Here is a 14695-nt window from a genome sequence, read left to right on the forward strand (position 1 = left end):
ACAGGAGGCAAAGGGCAGAGGGTGGGAGTCGAACCCGGGGCCCGCTGCACTGAGGACTGTAGCCTCTGTAGGTGGGACATGCGATTGTGTTTGAGCTAAACCGACGCCCCTTAATTGCACTTTTTAATGTTTTGTCAACTGGAAGTGTACCCTGGAGGGCTTAAATCCCGAATTTCCCCCCCGGGGATCAATAAAGGATTATCTCATCTTATCTTAAATTGTGTTTTATATGTCAGAAAGGAATCAGGTATGATTTGTGCAGTGCGCATGTGTCAGCGTTGTGTCATAATCTGCCTTTTTAACCAGCTTTTAGCAACATTTTTACGCTGCACTTTTTCCCATTCTCTTCACTTGAAACTTTTTCGATTCTGTTCACTCTTAACTTTTAACCTAGGACAAACAAACAGGGCAAACGCTCAAGAAAACCATGGCTCCACTCACCTCACCGTCTCCCTGCCAGAGCTGCATCTGTCTCAGAAAGAAAGTTTATGAGTTGGATCAAAGAAACTCCACTCTGTATTATATTTACATCTGAAGACACAACTACAAATCTCACTGGACAAAAGATGCTCAGTGTTATTTTACAAATGTTTTTCTAGTGAGAGTGATTTACACCCAGCTCCTTCAGGTTCACCAATCGTTCTTTTCAAGTCACATATTCATACTAATGACAGTAATCCAGCTAATTAGAGGAGACGTCCAGCAGAAATGTCTGGTCAGAGGCTCGGATCCCATCGGCCTTCAAATACGGCCTTGGAAGGCTGCTGCCCCTGGACTGGCGCACAGCTATAGAGATAAGAAGCTAAATCGTCGTCAGATGATGCTGATGGGAGTCAGGATGTCACTGCAGCGGATTACGTCCCGCCTGCTTTTGCTCTCCTCACAGACTGTTTTTCCAGCATACACCGCAGCCAGCTGATACGTGATTGGTCAAGACTACTCGGACTACAAGCATAGTACAAACGGAAGCCAGAACGCTTGCCTTCCCTAAAATCCACGTCCCGGTGTCCCAGTCCCAGTGACGTAAATCGAGGTTAGGTCAGAGTTAATATTTCATGTACAGTTATACAGTTTTATTATTCGGCTGGAGAAAGAGATATTGATTGAATGCTCGCAGAACGTCATAATTTTTTTATACTATACTAAAAAGGCTATTATTAGGCTACTTAATGCATCTTGAAGGAATAGCAATAAAGGTTAAAAAAACAACAACACTTTAATGTGAATTCAGGAGCAGGTGAGAAATACTTTAGCACCTAGAAATTGTGATAAATCAAAAGACCCAATTTTCCTCCACCAAAGGTCTGCATGAAAAAACAAACTTGCTTGCTAACAAGCACAAGCCACACAAATTAGCTCAAATCACAGATCTCAAAGGGGTTACTCTCAGTCGGTGTTCTTCATCTCATTTTTTGAATGTGCCTGAGCCTTTGCTGAAGAAATTCAGAAGTCAACTTCTGTTACTATTTTGCAGAAGCAGTTGCTAAGATACTAGTGCGCTTGATGAATTGACTCATTACTTGAAGCAACAGTGTCACGAGTGTGATTCCAGTTCACTGCTTCTCTCGCGGAGACATTTCACTGGGGTATCAGCTTGATAACTACTGTCAAAAGCATTTTTTAAAGAGACGCTGCCTCCTGCAGGAATATCATCATTGTAGGGAAGCCAGTTGTTTAAATTAAAGGTGATTTGTTGACATTTTTAAAAACTTACCTGTTACATTTTGCAGGGTACTAATTTTGAAGCGGGCATTACATATTAGCTCCTAATTTTCCCTCCTAATAATACATGTCCAGATCTGTCCAAAAGCACTCAGCTTTCTGCTTCCTTTCGTCTGTAATCTCGGTGTTGTGAACTCATCTGTGGCCGTTGATTAGTCTCAGCTTTCCACGCGGGATCAAGCTGAACCTTTACGTTTCTGAGAGGCCTGTCGTGTTTTTTATTCCTGCTAATGAAGGAGGCTTGATTGAACATCCTCTCCTCCTCATCTTTCTCCACGTTTGTGGACGAGCACTCTTTCAGGCCCACTCATCTTTCCTGCCTCTGGAGGTCTTTCCGAAGGGGGTCGGGATGCGGGGCCTCTTAATGTGGGTTCACAGGCACAAGCGTGAGTGTGATCCTCAGGCAGCCACAGCTGAGAGCTTGACCTGAGAGACTGTGGTGAATAATATCCATAGGTGTGAATCACAGCTGTCAACAGGGTGTACGTTCCCCAGACTAATCGATCCCTGCAAACATGTTCTGTATTTCAGGAACAGCGGTGGTTTCAGGAACACATTAATGCCTTCAAGTTTTGTCCTTTTCACAGACACATACTGTGTGCAGGTGATGGATAACCTCAAGCCATGCAGAGTTAAAAAAAACAAAAAAGAACTGGTTTCCATGACAACCACTGATAACACTAGATTCACTGATTAGAAAACTACAGCAGGAACTACTTGCTGTAGTTACTACTACTAGTGACATCACTTGAGTCAATTTATCAGGTATGGCGAGGCTCTTTTAGTAGCCACAAAAAGCTATTTTACCACCTGTTTGTAGAATTTGTAGCATTGGACTTTACCTCTAAAGATACTAAAGGTTTATGTAATGGCTATCAGTTTTATTTATTTCATATATATATTATATTATATATAGTATAATGTTGTTTTTCAGCTTGGTGTGGCAGAATATTTAAAACTCTTCAATAATCCTGAGCATTATCAGCTGTTACAATGGAGACGGTGTGAGCTATGGCAAATTTCAGAATATAATGTCATGTTTTAAGACTTATAAAATGCTCTGCTTGAAATAATAAATTGTGTCTGATATGTTTTTTCTGCAAAATACGTTTAAATACCTTTTAAAAATCCTCCCAAAGCATCTCCTTCTTCTCCCTCAGTAAAAATTCATGAATCTGCATAGGCCCCGCCCACTATGTGCTACGTTTCTCCTTTTGTAAAATTACAGCTGGTCATTAGTAGTAGTAACGTTAACGTTAGTAGTCAGTAGTGAGTTTGATGATGGTCACAGCTGGCTCGCGTATCACTGAAGTGGTTGCCATAGGTACGTTATGATATGCAGAGCGTCACCCCATCCAATAACGGGATTGGCTCCTTAGGTTTGTGACGTCTCAAACCTGCCAATCTGAAAACGTGTTGTTCAGCCTGTCCTTGGTACACTGCAGTTTAAAAGCAGACAGGCCCAGCCATGGAGATGACTGCTGATGTTGTCCCTGATATGTCTTGTAGCACATGAAGAACACCACATGGAGATGTTTACAAGGTTAAACACTTCATTTTCTCTGGAGGGGGGTTTTAAGGATTATTTCTGGGTGATTTTGGGGGCAGCCAGGACGAGCTGTAAACACAGCCTTGACAAAGACCAGGTTATTATAACCGGTTAAAGTCTGCAAGGTGAACGTTAGCAAACGGTTTCCTCTTTCCCCACATTAGCACTTTTTAGAGTTCTGTTTGGGGCTACTCAGGAAATGCTAAATTTTCCATTCAGAAAGTTGCCAAATTTGTCTGTTACCCTTTTGGCCTTCAGTTGGTTTACCATTTTATTGCTAAAAATAAACTGCCTTATTCTGCTTGAAGCAGGGGTAAAGAGAGTGACGAGACCAAACAGAAACGGTAACAAAGAAAAGAGCTAAAAGAGGCTAAAAGAGTTCAGATGCCTGCAGGATTCGGTGGTTTCATTTGACCCATTGTTAATTCAAAATTGTTGATTCCTTTGGCTTTTGACATCTTATCATCTGAGTAAGAGTTTTGTCTTTAGCTTGTCTGCTGCTGGCGATGCACATGACAGAATTATAAGCTTATGATTGAAAACAGTCAATCATGTAGCCTTAGCCGCTAACTTTAAATAGCTTTGCTTACTATAACTGATATTTCTAGACACAGCTGCTCATTCTTTGTACTTATGGTTCTAGAGAGTGCTCCAGCTGCTCATGAGTTTAACTTAAGGAACCAAGGACTCCCATAGTCGCCCCACTTTGTTACTCTGCTCCAAACAGCCATCAACACACCTTTAATTACTCATGGAAGACACAGAACTACGTTAATAAGCTGCTGTATTAATACATATTACAACTTTGCAGCAACATTTGAGCACTAAACTTTTGATAATTTGAAACTTTGCGTTGTCTTTTTTTAGGTCGTTAACAAGAGTTTTAGGATCCCCTCGTCATGATGTCTAAACTATATTTAAAAAAGAAAATTAGCGCCTCAGAAATTCCTTTATACTGTGTCCCTTGTGTCTTTGCACGACTCGTCGTTCCTCACGGCCTCCTCTTCATAGCACAACAGAATAGGAAAGGCTGGGAGCGTTTTTTTTTCTTTAAGTTTTGCAATTCCAGCGAGACCTTTTACTGTGGATATTTTCCCTGTTTCATTTGATGTTCCTGGTGTTCATACTGTGTTTGAAGTTTGTGTTATTTATGCTTATACCCCGTTGTCTCCTTAGAGACAGTGTCACAGGCAAGAAAAATGACACCAAAACAAAAAAAGTGTCGACTGTTGACAGAAATTAGCATTAAATCTGTCTTAGAGGTCAGTAGCAGATTTGGAAGACTGTGGGGTCACCTTCGATTGTCTATCTCATCTGGTTCTAGCTAACGTTATGTTTGTTTTGCTGAACAACTTCTTTGCTTTGCATAACTGCAGATGGAAGACAAAGTAGAAAGCTGCAGACTATTTCAGCTTTGCAAGATCAATAAACACTTTCCTTTTTTTTGTTTCTTTCTAAAGAACAACTTGAGGAGGATAAATTGCACAGTAACGGAGGTAAAGTATTGTCATCCGAGTTCAAAAAAACACTCATTTTGTGTCACTCTTTGTTTCTCATTCAGCTGAAAGTTTTGTTTCGCTGGAAGTCGGCTTGTGTTGTGACTCATGCAGCTTTGCCCCGCTCTTTTTTTTTTTTTGCGCTCTCCATTTTTCTCCCTCTCGTGCTCCATCCATTCATACTTAATCTGCTCCTCATCAGCATATTTGAACACCACTGCACTACTAATGCGTTCACGTCACATAACAGCGAAGTTAATTCTTCATTACCCAAATTGAGCACATTTGCTGGTTGTGAATGTCTGCCTGCTGCCGGGATTACTCTTACTGCTGCAATCAAGAAATAGAGCTAATGGATGTTTTAGTGTTAAGTGCATGTCATGAACCAATTTACCTGATACAGCATATTACACAAAATGTCAACTAAATATTAAAAAATGATTTTGTCATTCAGGCTAATTGGTCTCTAGAAATGCAGATACTTTTGGTTCTATTTACCCAATTTTTGAGACATCTGTCGCTGAGATTTGTTCAGAGATTTGTCCTGAAAAGTAGTTCAGTTTCACCGCAGCATCAGTTTACATTAACACCATAGGATGTATATAACAAGTGGATGTAGCCACTAGCCGATGCAGAAATGATTTAAACTTGCATTCAGCAGGGTGTTTTATTACCTCAGTAAATATTTCCCTAATGACTTTATGGTCTTAATTAATAGTTACAAGCCTTCATTCATACAGCGAGATGTACATTTTGTCAAATTATGGTCCAACGAGGAGAAGATGACGATAGGACAGGGTATGCTTTAGGGCGTGGCTGCCTGTGTTCGACAGGATGCTACCACCCGTCAACCAGGATACAGACATAACGGTGTGTTTCCACCAAACATGGTCCTTTCTGGTTTACAAAAAAACAAGATGGCAAAGGAGGAAATGTCTTCAAAAAGCAAATTCACAAACCAATGGGTGACATCAAGGTGGCCACGCCCACTTCTTATATGTATTCTATGGCAAGAATACAGTCTCAACATATTTCATAGGGACTAATCCTACATAAGGAAGAAGTGCCAATGAAAATTATGAGGCCAACGGATTATCCAGAGTAACTGGGACATTGTTTGTAAGCCGTAATCAAAGTGCTCATTCCATTAACCTCCATTCATTTAAGGCTAAAAGAAAGAGGGTTAATTAAAACAAAACAATTTTAATGACACAAACAACTACAGCGAAGCAGTAAAGTATCTTCTTTTCATGCATTCATGCAGTGTATCAGGACCAGGTGTTATGTTGATGTTACATCTGGCTCTTTCTCTGACTTCTTCCAACAGGGAGCCAGGCGAAGCAGGACTGGTCCATCCAATGGCCCACCTCTGAATCGGGCAAAGAAAACACTCCGGTGTGCCAGCCAGAGGCCAGCCAGTGGATCCGGTTCCAGCTCTCCCAAAGCCCCAAAGTCCAGTCCAAGTACAACCAGCACATGTGCCACAGCCCCCAGGCCCTGGCCCCCCCTTTATATGCCGATCGACTGACAGTCGACAGCCCGGCCACAGGGCTCTTCCCTCCTTTAGACTATGGTCATCGCTCCCTGCCCCCCTCACCCCGCCAGAGGCATTTTGGCCACACGCCTCCTCGGACTCCATTGGTGGTCAACACCATGACCCCACCTGGCACCCCCCCCATGAGACGGAGGAACAAAGTCAAGGCCCCAGGAACGCCACCTCCGCCAAGCCGCAAGCTCATCCATCTGCTGCCGGGCTTCACGGCACTGCACCGCAGCAAATCCCACGAGTTCCAGCTGGGGAACCGCTTGGAGGACACGCAGACACCAAAGTAAGTGTGATACTCTGCTGGATTTTTAATGGCAAACAGTTTGTGGCCCAAACTATGATACAAATCTAGCCACAATATCAAACTTCAAAGCACAGGATCTGAAACTGCTGCACAAATTGATTTTTATGTCTCTTCGCCGACTTTCAACCTCAGTCCTATCATGCTATTACAGGGAGCTAATGCCGTTATGGTAGGAAAAAATGCAATTTTGCTCTGTGCCTTTGGAGGACGCTTTCTGCTTCTCCCATGGGCCCTGGAAAACCTCCGCCAGACTACGTAAAAACGTGTCATCTGGCGGAGGCCAGGGAGCTCGCTAAACTACACTGCCTCAATCTAGGACGCCCGCCTCCGATGTCATGTCTTATTCAAAATCGTAAAGTTTGAAATGTAGACTGCAGACCTGAAGATTCTCATCGTATTTCTGATTCTGTCCCGCTCTGAGCCGTTGTCTGCAGCGATCAATGTCCTTGACTGGAAAACAGTAGTATTTCACTCCAGCGTCTCTCACTGCTGCCATTCCTTTCAGAGGGAGGGGCGCAATGCATGCTGGGTGTTGTAGGAATGTAGAATGGGCAAAACGACAAGCTGTTTGTATAACTTTCTCCACAGCTATGGCGCCAATTTTAAATATTGTTGCTTCTAGCGATTACAGAGAAGACCAGCTTTGACTGACAGGGGCTTTTTACAGGGCAGAATCGCTCCTTTAATGCTGGAAGGAAAACTAAAAACTACCATCTGACTGTCTTCCTTATATTCCTGCAATATTCTGAGTGCACCTGCAAACATAATGTGCATTATTATGCCATATTCAAACATTTTTAATGATGTGATATATATAGTGGAAATTTAGATAAGTGGTATTATCAGTGGAGGAGGTATTTAAATTCTTATCTTGGGTCAAAGTGGGAATTTCCTTGTCGTAGTTGAGGTTAGGTTCAAGCTAATTTAACTATCTGACTATTCTGAATGCTTCTCAGCTGTTTAATTTGATCAATTTGTTGCAACATTTTGTGTGAAATATCTTTATCTGGACCAGTACTTTTCACTTTCAGACATAAGAAGTCGACTAAAAAGTAATGTTTCCTGGTTTGACTGTACTGAAGCGAAGCAGCATCAACTGGAGATGCTTAACTTATCTGAGTACTTCACTGAGTCCTCAGATAACCTCTGTTTGACCTTAAAGTATTTGGTCTGTTATAATTTAAGTCTAAGGCTGCGTTGTTCTTATTGCGCACATTAGTTGTCCTTGTCTTGTTTATAAAGTATCCTTAAGACAATATTAAAGTTATCAGTGGTCAGTCAACTTCAGCAGACAGCCTGCCTGAAGCAAACATCCAGAGATCAGTCCTCCATGTCCCTGATCTGTACGAGGTCTCACAAACTAATTCCATCTGACCCAAGTACTGCAGAGCGGAGGTTCGGACCCCACCTTTCACATAATCTTCCACCAGAGCCCAATCACATTAATTCCTTGGAGGACATCATTGCCCATAAAGAACCGACGGCCTGTCGGTCGAGATAAGGGGCCTCGAGGCTGAGTTCCTGACCGGCCATGATCGCATCTGGTACTATGCTGATCAGATTTGGCCACGAACAGGGTCCACCACTGCTGGGTAATCAGGAACCAGAGTCCGCCTCAGGAGAGCTGCACTCATTTTGATAATGCCATTAGACGACAGCGCCCTATCATTGCTTCACTTGGTAAGTTAATATTTGGGAGTCGTCCCCTGCTTCTATGACGGCCATCTGGGTTACATTTGGTGTGTGTTCGGTTGCTGACACACTTGTCTGCGCTGTGGTTCTTGCATCTGCATCCGCACAGCGAGGAGTGGATCATATCTGCAGTGAATAGGCTCAAACGGCATTAGAGGATTGATTACCGGTCCCTGAGCGCTGATAGACTGCAGGCTGAGAGTTGAGCCCCTGCTAATCAATGGCCTGTGTGTGCCTGGAAATGTTGCAACTCATCGAGACAGGGCAGATCTGCTGGCTTCTCTGATAGCCAAGTAGCTCTCATAATGCATCATAAATGGTTGGAGGACGGTGCTGGCAAGCATCATGTCACTCCTACTTGTTTGTTGCGTACGTGTGCGCATGGGAATTGCTAATTTGAAAAGTTGCCGTCTGTTTATTTCTTGGTACATGAGTAAATACCTGAAGAGAGAGGCCTGAAAGTTTAATTTTCTTACAACCTGTATTCAGCAACCATTTGTGTCCATAGTTTTTAACTTAATTAGTTAATTTGGGAACAAAAACAACATGCGACCTAAGCAAACGAAAGTAAAATGTGGCTGCTTTTCTGTGATACCCAGCTCCTTCCAGACTTATTCCCCTCTGTTACCAGCCTCTGTATTTTAATAAGCTCACGCTGCTCCTTACCTCCTCATTTCTCCTGCTTAATTGCCTGGCACTGAGGCCGGGACACAGTAGCCAGGGATTGCCCTCTGACCCCAGGAGACATTTTTCTCCCTTTATCTTAATGAGATATGGCCCTAATATCTCATTGTCACTGCATAATACTGCACAAAGACTCAGAGGCTGGATGTGCAAGACTGATCCACATACCATGTTGAAGGAAGACAGAGCTTTGGTCATGGCACGAATAGACAAGTCACGTGTCGTTATATGAAATGTAAACCTTTTCCTTTTGGCGTGCAAACATTACCGTAAAAATCCGCACTGGAATATAACACACAGTCTGTTTTTGGGGTATCTCTATTTATTAATAAAAATGTGTATACACGTATATTTTCAATTAATTGTCATTTGCAACACATTCAAAACACACTCAAGTTACAGCCTACCATCGAGTTTGCAATCCTGCTAGCTACCGGTGCTGTAGTTGTGCTCAGCCTACTGTAATGTTGATTGTTGTGAGGATGGCGGCTGCTCTGGCGATCACGACGGTGCATGTCCGAGATTATAGCTCCATTGTCTGCGTAAAATACCACAACACAATAAAATACCTCTTTGAATTTTATGCTGGTATATTGTTCGCACCGGTATGTAGGACGCAGCCCACGTTTTAGATGAAAAAAAAAGTCTGTCTTATACACCGAATTTTACGATTATTTCCTACGGTGGCCCTGAAGGTCAAAACACAGCATTTATGAATTTAACATTTTTCAAAACACAATCAAATTTTCTAAAAAATATTTCACAACAAGGCGAGAATAATTGTATTATGTGAAATCTTGTTTTTTTTTTGTAAAGTGTGTTTTGTTTTCTGAAAATACCCCTTCAGGGCCACCATAGTTTCTATTAACTTAACTAAATTGTAGTACTAGCATTATGTACATGTAATTTAGGTTGATTGCATTCTGCTTTGAGCACTTTCACTTCTCGGTTGTCACATCAACGGAAACACTGAAGAAATTACGCAGGTACAATCCTTAAAGGCAAGTTTGATCTTCAAATATGGTTAATATTCATATTTTCGGCTTCATGTACTCTAAAAAGCTTATTTATTACGGCTGGCTTTGACTCCAAAGCTCATATTGATTGCCTTCCTAATGCCTAATTATTATTTCATTGTTGTTCGTCTTCAGCTGCACAAGATGTGTTTTTCAGATACTGTACAGGGTGTTTCTACAATCAAAGTAAAATTGTCTCTTTCATTTAAAAAAACTCAGCAAATACTCCGGCCTGCCTTCCTAGATTTTTAGATTTTACTTCATGGCTTTGTTCTTCTGGTTTTTATGTGTTTTTCTTTCAGCTTGCAATGAACCATCCGTAAAAATATAAAATAGTCCTCGTCACTGATGTGTTCAGTTATATCTACAAATCCCTGATAGTCTCACCCTGAGATGAAACAGCTCTCGGTTTTGAATGTTTTAATGCAGAATAAAGAAAGCAAAAGTTCACCTGTGTGAAGAAAGTCTCACTATGCGACTTTTATGTCCAGTAGATGTCGCACTCGAGCACCAGCATGAAACCAAAACAAACGCCATACAGCTTTTTCCAGGAACATTTCCAAGTGTTATGTTCTACTATTTGCACCAACTGAACATAATCATAACAGAGCAAACAATCGGAAATGGTTGGTAGGCCTGTACAGGCTCATCTAGGCACAATGAGCTGCAGTAGACCGCAGCCAGCATTGTACTGCTGCGGGCTGACGTTAGCACACAGTGAGTTAGCTACCATCCCTACGTTACTCTAGTACCCGTACATGAACTCGCATGAAACGAGAATGCGGAGCCGTCCCGTCCATGTAAACGAAGAGCTGAGCACAACACACACAGAGGGAGTTTGACTTCACTCTCTTTTAAGGATTTTATTTTTCTGCCTGTTAAAAGGAAGTTTTTCTGCCAATGTGCCGAATGTTGCTAAGTGCTGCTCATGGTGATTCATGTTGGGCCTCTTTTTAAATACAATAACAAAGAGTCAGTCTAGACCTGCTCTTTTTGTAAAGTGTCTCGAGATAACTTTGGTTATGATTTGGCGCTATACAAATAAAATGTGATTGATTGATTGATTGAAGATGTATGTACATAGGACATACTTGATTTCAGATTGATTAATGTGTAAAATGTTGCATATTAAGCCTTTAAGGAAAAGTCCAAATATATTCAGATGTGTTTCAGGTGTTTGGTTCTCCGTCCGCTGTCGGTCAATGCTCAGCTCTCTTCACTTTTAGCCACCTCAGACTTATTGGCCAGATTTATATGTGACTAAGAAGTAAAATGGATAGAGCTGCAGACTGGTGTGTACCAGTTGCTCCATGCTAACATTACAGGAAGTCAATTGTTTCAAAAGTATTGCTTAATGCAACTTAAATCTTTACTCAAGAAGAGGAATTATAGGAGAGCCTACAAAGTGAACTAAGATCTTAATCAAAAATTGGATTTGGTTTTGAATGAAGTGGATTAATGTAAAGATATTATTACATTTTGCATCAAGACTGTCCCAAAACACGACAAATGTCTAAATTAAAGTGACACAGAGTTCTAGTGGGCGTAGTAATTCTGACTCTTGTTATTTGGGAGCTACAAAGGACGTAACGTAATGTGTTTTTAGAGACTAAAAAAAGGTCAGGGTGAATATGCCGGAGAAAAAACCTCCTGCTCATACACACATATGGACGGCTTTTTGCTTCCTGTTTCTTACCGAAAGTCAACGTTGGTTACTTTTAAATGCGACCGCTATAGTCCTCTTATTTTAACCATATAGTTTTCTTCTTATCCATGATGATGTATGTCCTTTAACAAAGTAATAATAACACAGGGGATGGCTGTTAACATCCTGTTTGCTACTGACAGTAAATGTTGTTTTCCCCTGACCCAAACCCTGATCCTTTCCTAACCAAGCAAGATTTTTGTGATATGTAAAGAGGTTTGTGACAGTATCTGGACATCAGACAAAAAATGTTTGAAGAGGTCTTGCACAAACAAACTAATTTGTTAGTTTGGGCTCCTGTGGGTTACATCTGTTGTGTAAGGTTAACACAGATTGTGGCCAGTGCATAATTTCCTTATTATACTACATTACTATACTCTGATTATATCAGTGTGTTTTCTTCACAGTCCTTTAATGATCACACCGTCGATATTGATTTTCTCACTTTGGTGTGATGGATGCGGAGCAGATTCCTCTTGTTGCTACGGTAACGACTCAGGCTCTTATTGATGGATGAAATGTAAAAATAGAAATTGTGACACGTCTTTAACGAGTAGCACTAACTTTCCAATTAGTAGCATTTGAAGAGATTTGTGAGAGACACGGTTCACCGCTGACGTCATCAAAGAAATCTTGTATGTATTTTTTTCTTTTACTTGCGTCAACAATTCATTAACATCTAAGATCTCAAATTTGACCTTTAAGCTAACAAATCCAGGAAACAATCTGACAGATAATTACCTGTTTCAGCTCAAACAAAAAGTTAGAAGTGATGCAGTTAAGGAAAAGGTTTAACAATCACCCCTTCTGTGTACATCTGTATGTTCTTTATCTATTTGTGATGACAACAAAGAAGCAAGGAACAGTGTAATTAATGTGGTTATATCCCAGCATGAAAAAGATGCTGAGTCCAGGAATGCTGCCAAGTTTAGGGGAATTTAAGACTTTGAAATTAGTCATTCAGTGTACACACAGAGTGAATATGCTGGTGAAATACTGATTTATTCCACTAAAGTGTGCTGATCGCAACTTCCATACAGAGTATAACTTCCTTAATTTCCTGCCAAATGTAGCCTTTAAAGCTTGAAAAGCCCCAAATAATGAAAAAAACTGGTTAAATTTATAGCATCAGATCCAATCAATATCAATCAACCAATTTGTATTTTTATCGCGCCGAATCTAACAACAGTTATCTCAAGACACTGTACAAAAAGATGAATGATGCTTATGAACTTTCTCTGTTAACCCAGGCTCTCTGCCTCAGGCTCTCTGCTTCAGCCTCTGTGCTGCACGCTCTGTGCTTCAGGCTCTCTGCCTCAGGCTCTCTGCTTCAGCCTCTGTGCTTCAGGCTCTCTGCTTCAGGCTCTCTGCTTCAGGCTCTCTGCCTCAGGCTCTCTGCTTCAGCCTCTGTGCTTCAGGCTCTCTGCTTCAGACTCTCTGCTTCAGCCCCTGTGCTTCAGGCTCTCTGCTTCAGGCTCTCTGCTTCAGGCTCTCTGCTTCAGACTCTCTGCTTCAGCCTCTGTGCTTCAGGCTCTGTGCTTCAGACTCTCTGCTTCAGGCTCTCTGCTTCAGACTCTCTGCTTCAGGCTCTGTGCTTCAGACTCTCTGCTTCAGACTCTCTGCTTCAGGCTCTCTGCTTCAGACTCTCTGCTTCAGACTCTCTGCTTCAGGCTCTCTGCTTCAGACTCTCTGCTTCAGGCTCTGTGCTTCAGACTCTCTGCTTCAGACTCTCTGCTTCAGGCTCTCTGCTTCAGCCTCTGTGCTGCACGCTCTGTGCTTCAGACTCTCTGCTTCAGGCTCTCTGCTTCAGCCTCTGTGCTTCAGGCTCTGTGCTTCAGACTCTGTGCTTCAGACTCTCTGCTTCAGGCTCTCTGCTTCAGACTCTCTGCTTCAGCCTCTGTGCTTCAGGCTCTGTGCTTCAGGCTCTGTGCTTCAGACTCTCTGCTTCAGGCTCTCTGCTTCAGACTCTCTGCTTCGGACTCTCTGCTTCAGGCTCTCTGCTTCAGACTCTCTGCTTCAGGCTCTGTGCTTCAGACTCTCTGCTTCAGACTCTCTGCTTCAGGCTCTCTGCTTCGGACTCTCTGCTTCAGACTCTCTGCTTCAGGCTCTCTGCTTCAGGCTCTGTGCTGCACGCTCTGTGCTTCAGCCTCTGTGCTTCAGACTCTGCTTCAGGCTCTGTGCTTCTTGCTCTCTGCTTCAGACTCTGTGCTTCAGGCTCTCTGCTTCAGGCTCTGCTTCAGACTCTCTGCTTCAGGCTCTGTGCTTCAGACTCTGTGCTTCAGGCTCTCTGCTTCAGGCTCTGCTTCAGACTCTCTGCTTCAGGCTCTGTGCTTCTTGCTCTCTGCTTCAGGCTCTGTGCTTCTTGCTCTGTGCTTCTTGCTCTCTGCTTCAGGCTCTCTGCTTCAGGCTCTATGCTCTAGAAAAAGCGGGTGCAACATTTGACGCTTCTCCTGCACAAAACAGTAGCGACCATCTGCGTCTGCTTCAGTGTCCTCATCGTTTTGTTACTGTATGGATGGTGTGCAGAAATTAAAACATTAATTTTCCCTGAAGCAAACGGGTAAAATTAAAACTGGACTAAAATGTTTGGAGTTTTCTTTGACTCAAACTAAACTAAAACTATAAAGGGTAAAAATGACGAAAATGTGACTAAATCTAGACTAAGACGAAATCTAAAATAGCTGCAAAAATGAACACTGCTTTTAACAGGCAGAAACCTCGAGCAGCACCAGGATCATTTTAAACAGCCATCAGTGGAATAGAGGGAGAGGCAGAAGAGAGAGATGCATAGAGACAGGCAAACAGAGTAACAACAACAGACAGACCTTTGGCTACAATGCCAATAATGATGGTAAAAATGTGTGATGTTAGCAAGAACAGCATAGTAATGGTAATAGACAAATAATAGTTGTAATACAAGCATTATTTTATTTCAATTTTATCCAGAAGATGCTGTTGGACCTACATCACATACCTTTTGA

At 42.1% G+C, this 14695-nt stretch overlaps 1 protein-coding gene across 3 annotated transcripts in view; it reads left to right on the forward strand.

Moving 5' to 3' along the window:
* The window catches only part of ksr2 (kinase suppressor of ras 2), a 124680-nt gene that overhangs the window by 27330 nt on the left and 82655 nt on the right, over positions 1–14695 (forward strand). For 2 of the 3 annotated variants that reach the window (XM_069682828.1, XM_069682829.1), the window contains exons 4-5: positions 4732–4767; positions 6095–6596. In XM_069682828.1, the coding sequence (XP_069538929.1) occupies positions 4732–4767; positions 6095–6596 (538 nt within the window). The remainder of the gene's footprint in view (positions 1–4731; positions 4768–6094; positions 6597–14695) is intronic. The other variant, XM_069682830.1, reaches the window with a different exon arrangement.

The sequence above is a fragment of the Semicossyphus pulcher genome, unplaced genomic scaffold (genome assembly GCF_022749685.1).
Source record: "Semicossyphus pulcher isolate SPU_LCO1_2020_fin unplaced genomic scaffold, fSemPul1.0.p SCAF_6, whole genome shotgun sequence".
In the NCBI taxonomy this organism is placed as follows: Eukaryota; Metazoa; Chordata; class Actinopteri; order Labriformes; family Labridae; genus Semicossyphus; species Semicossyphus pulcher.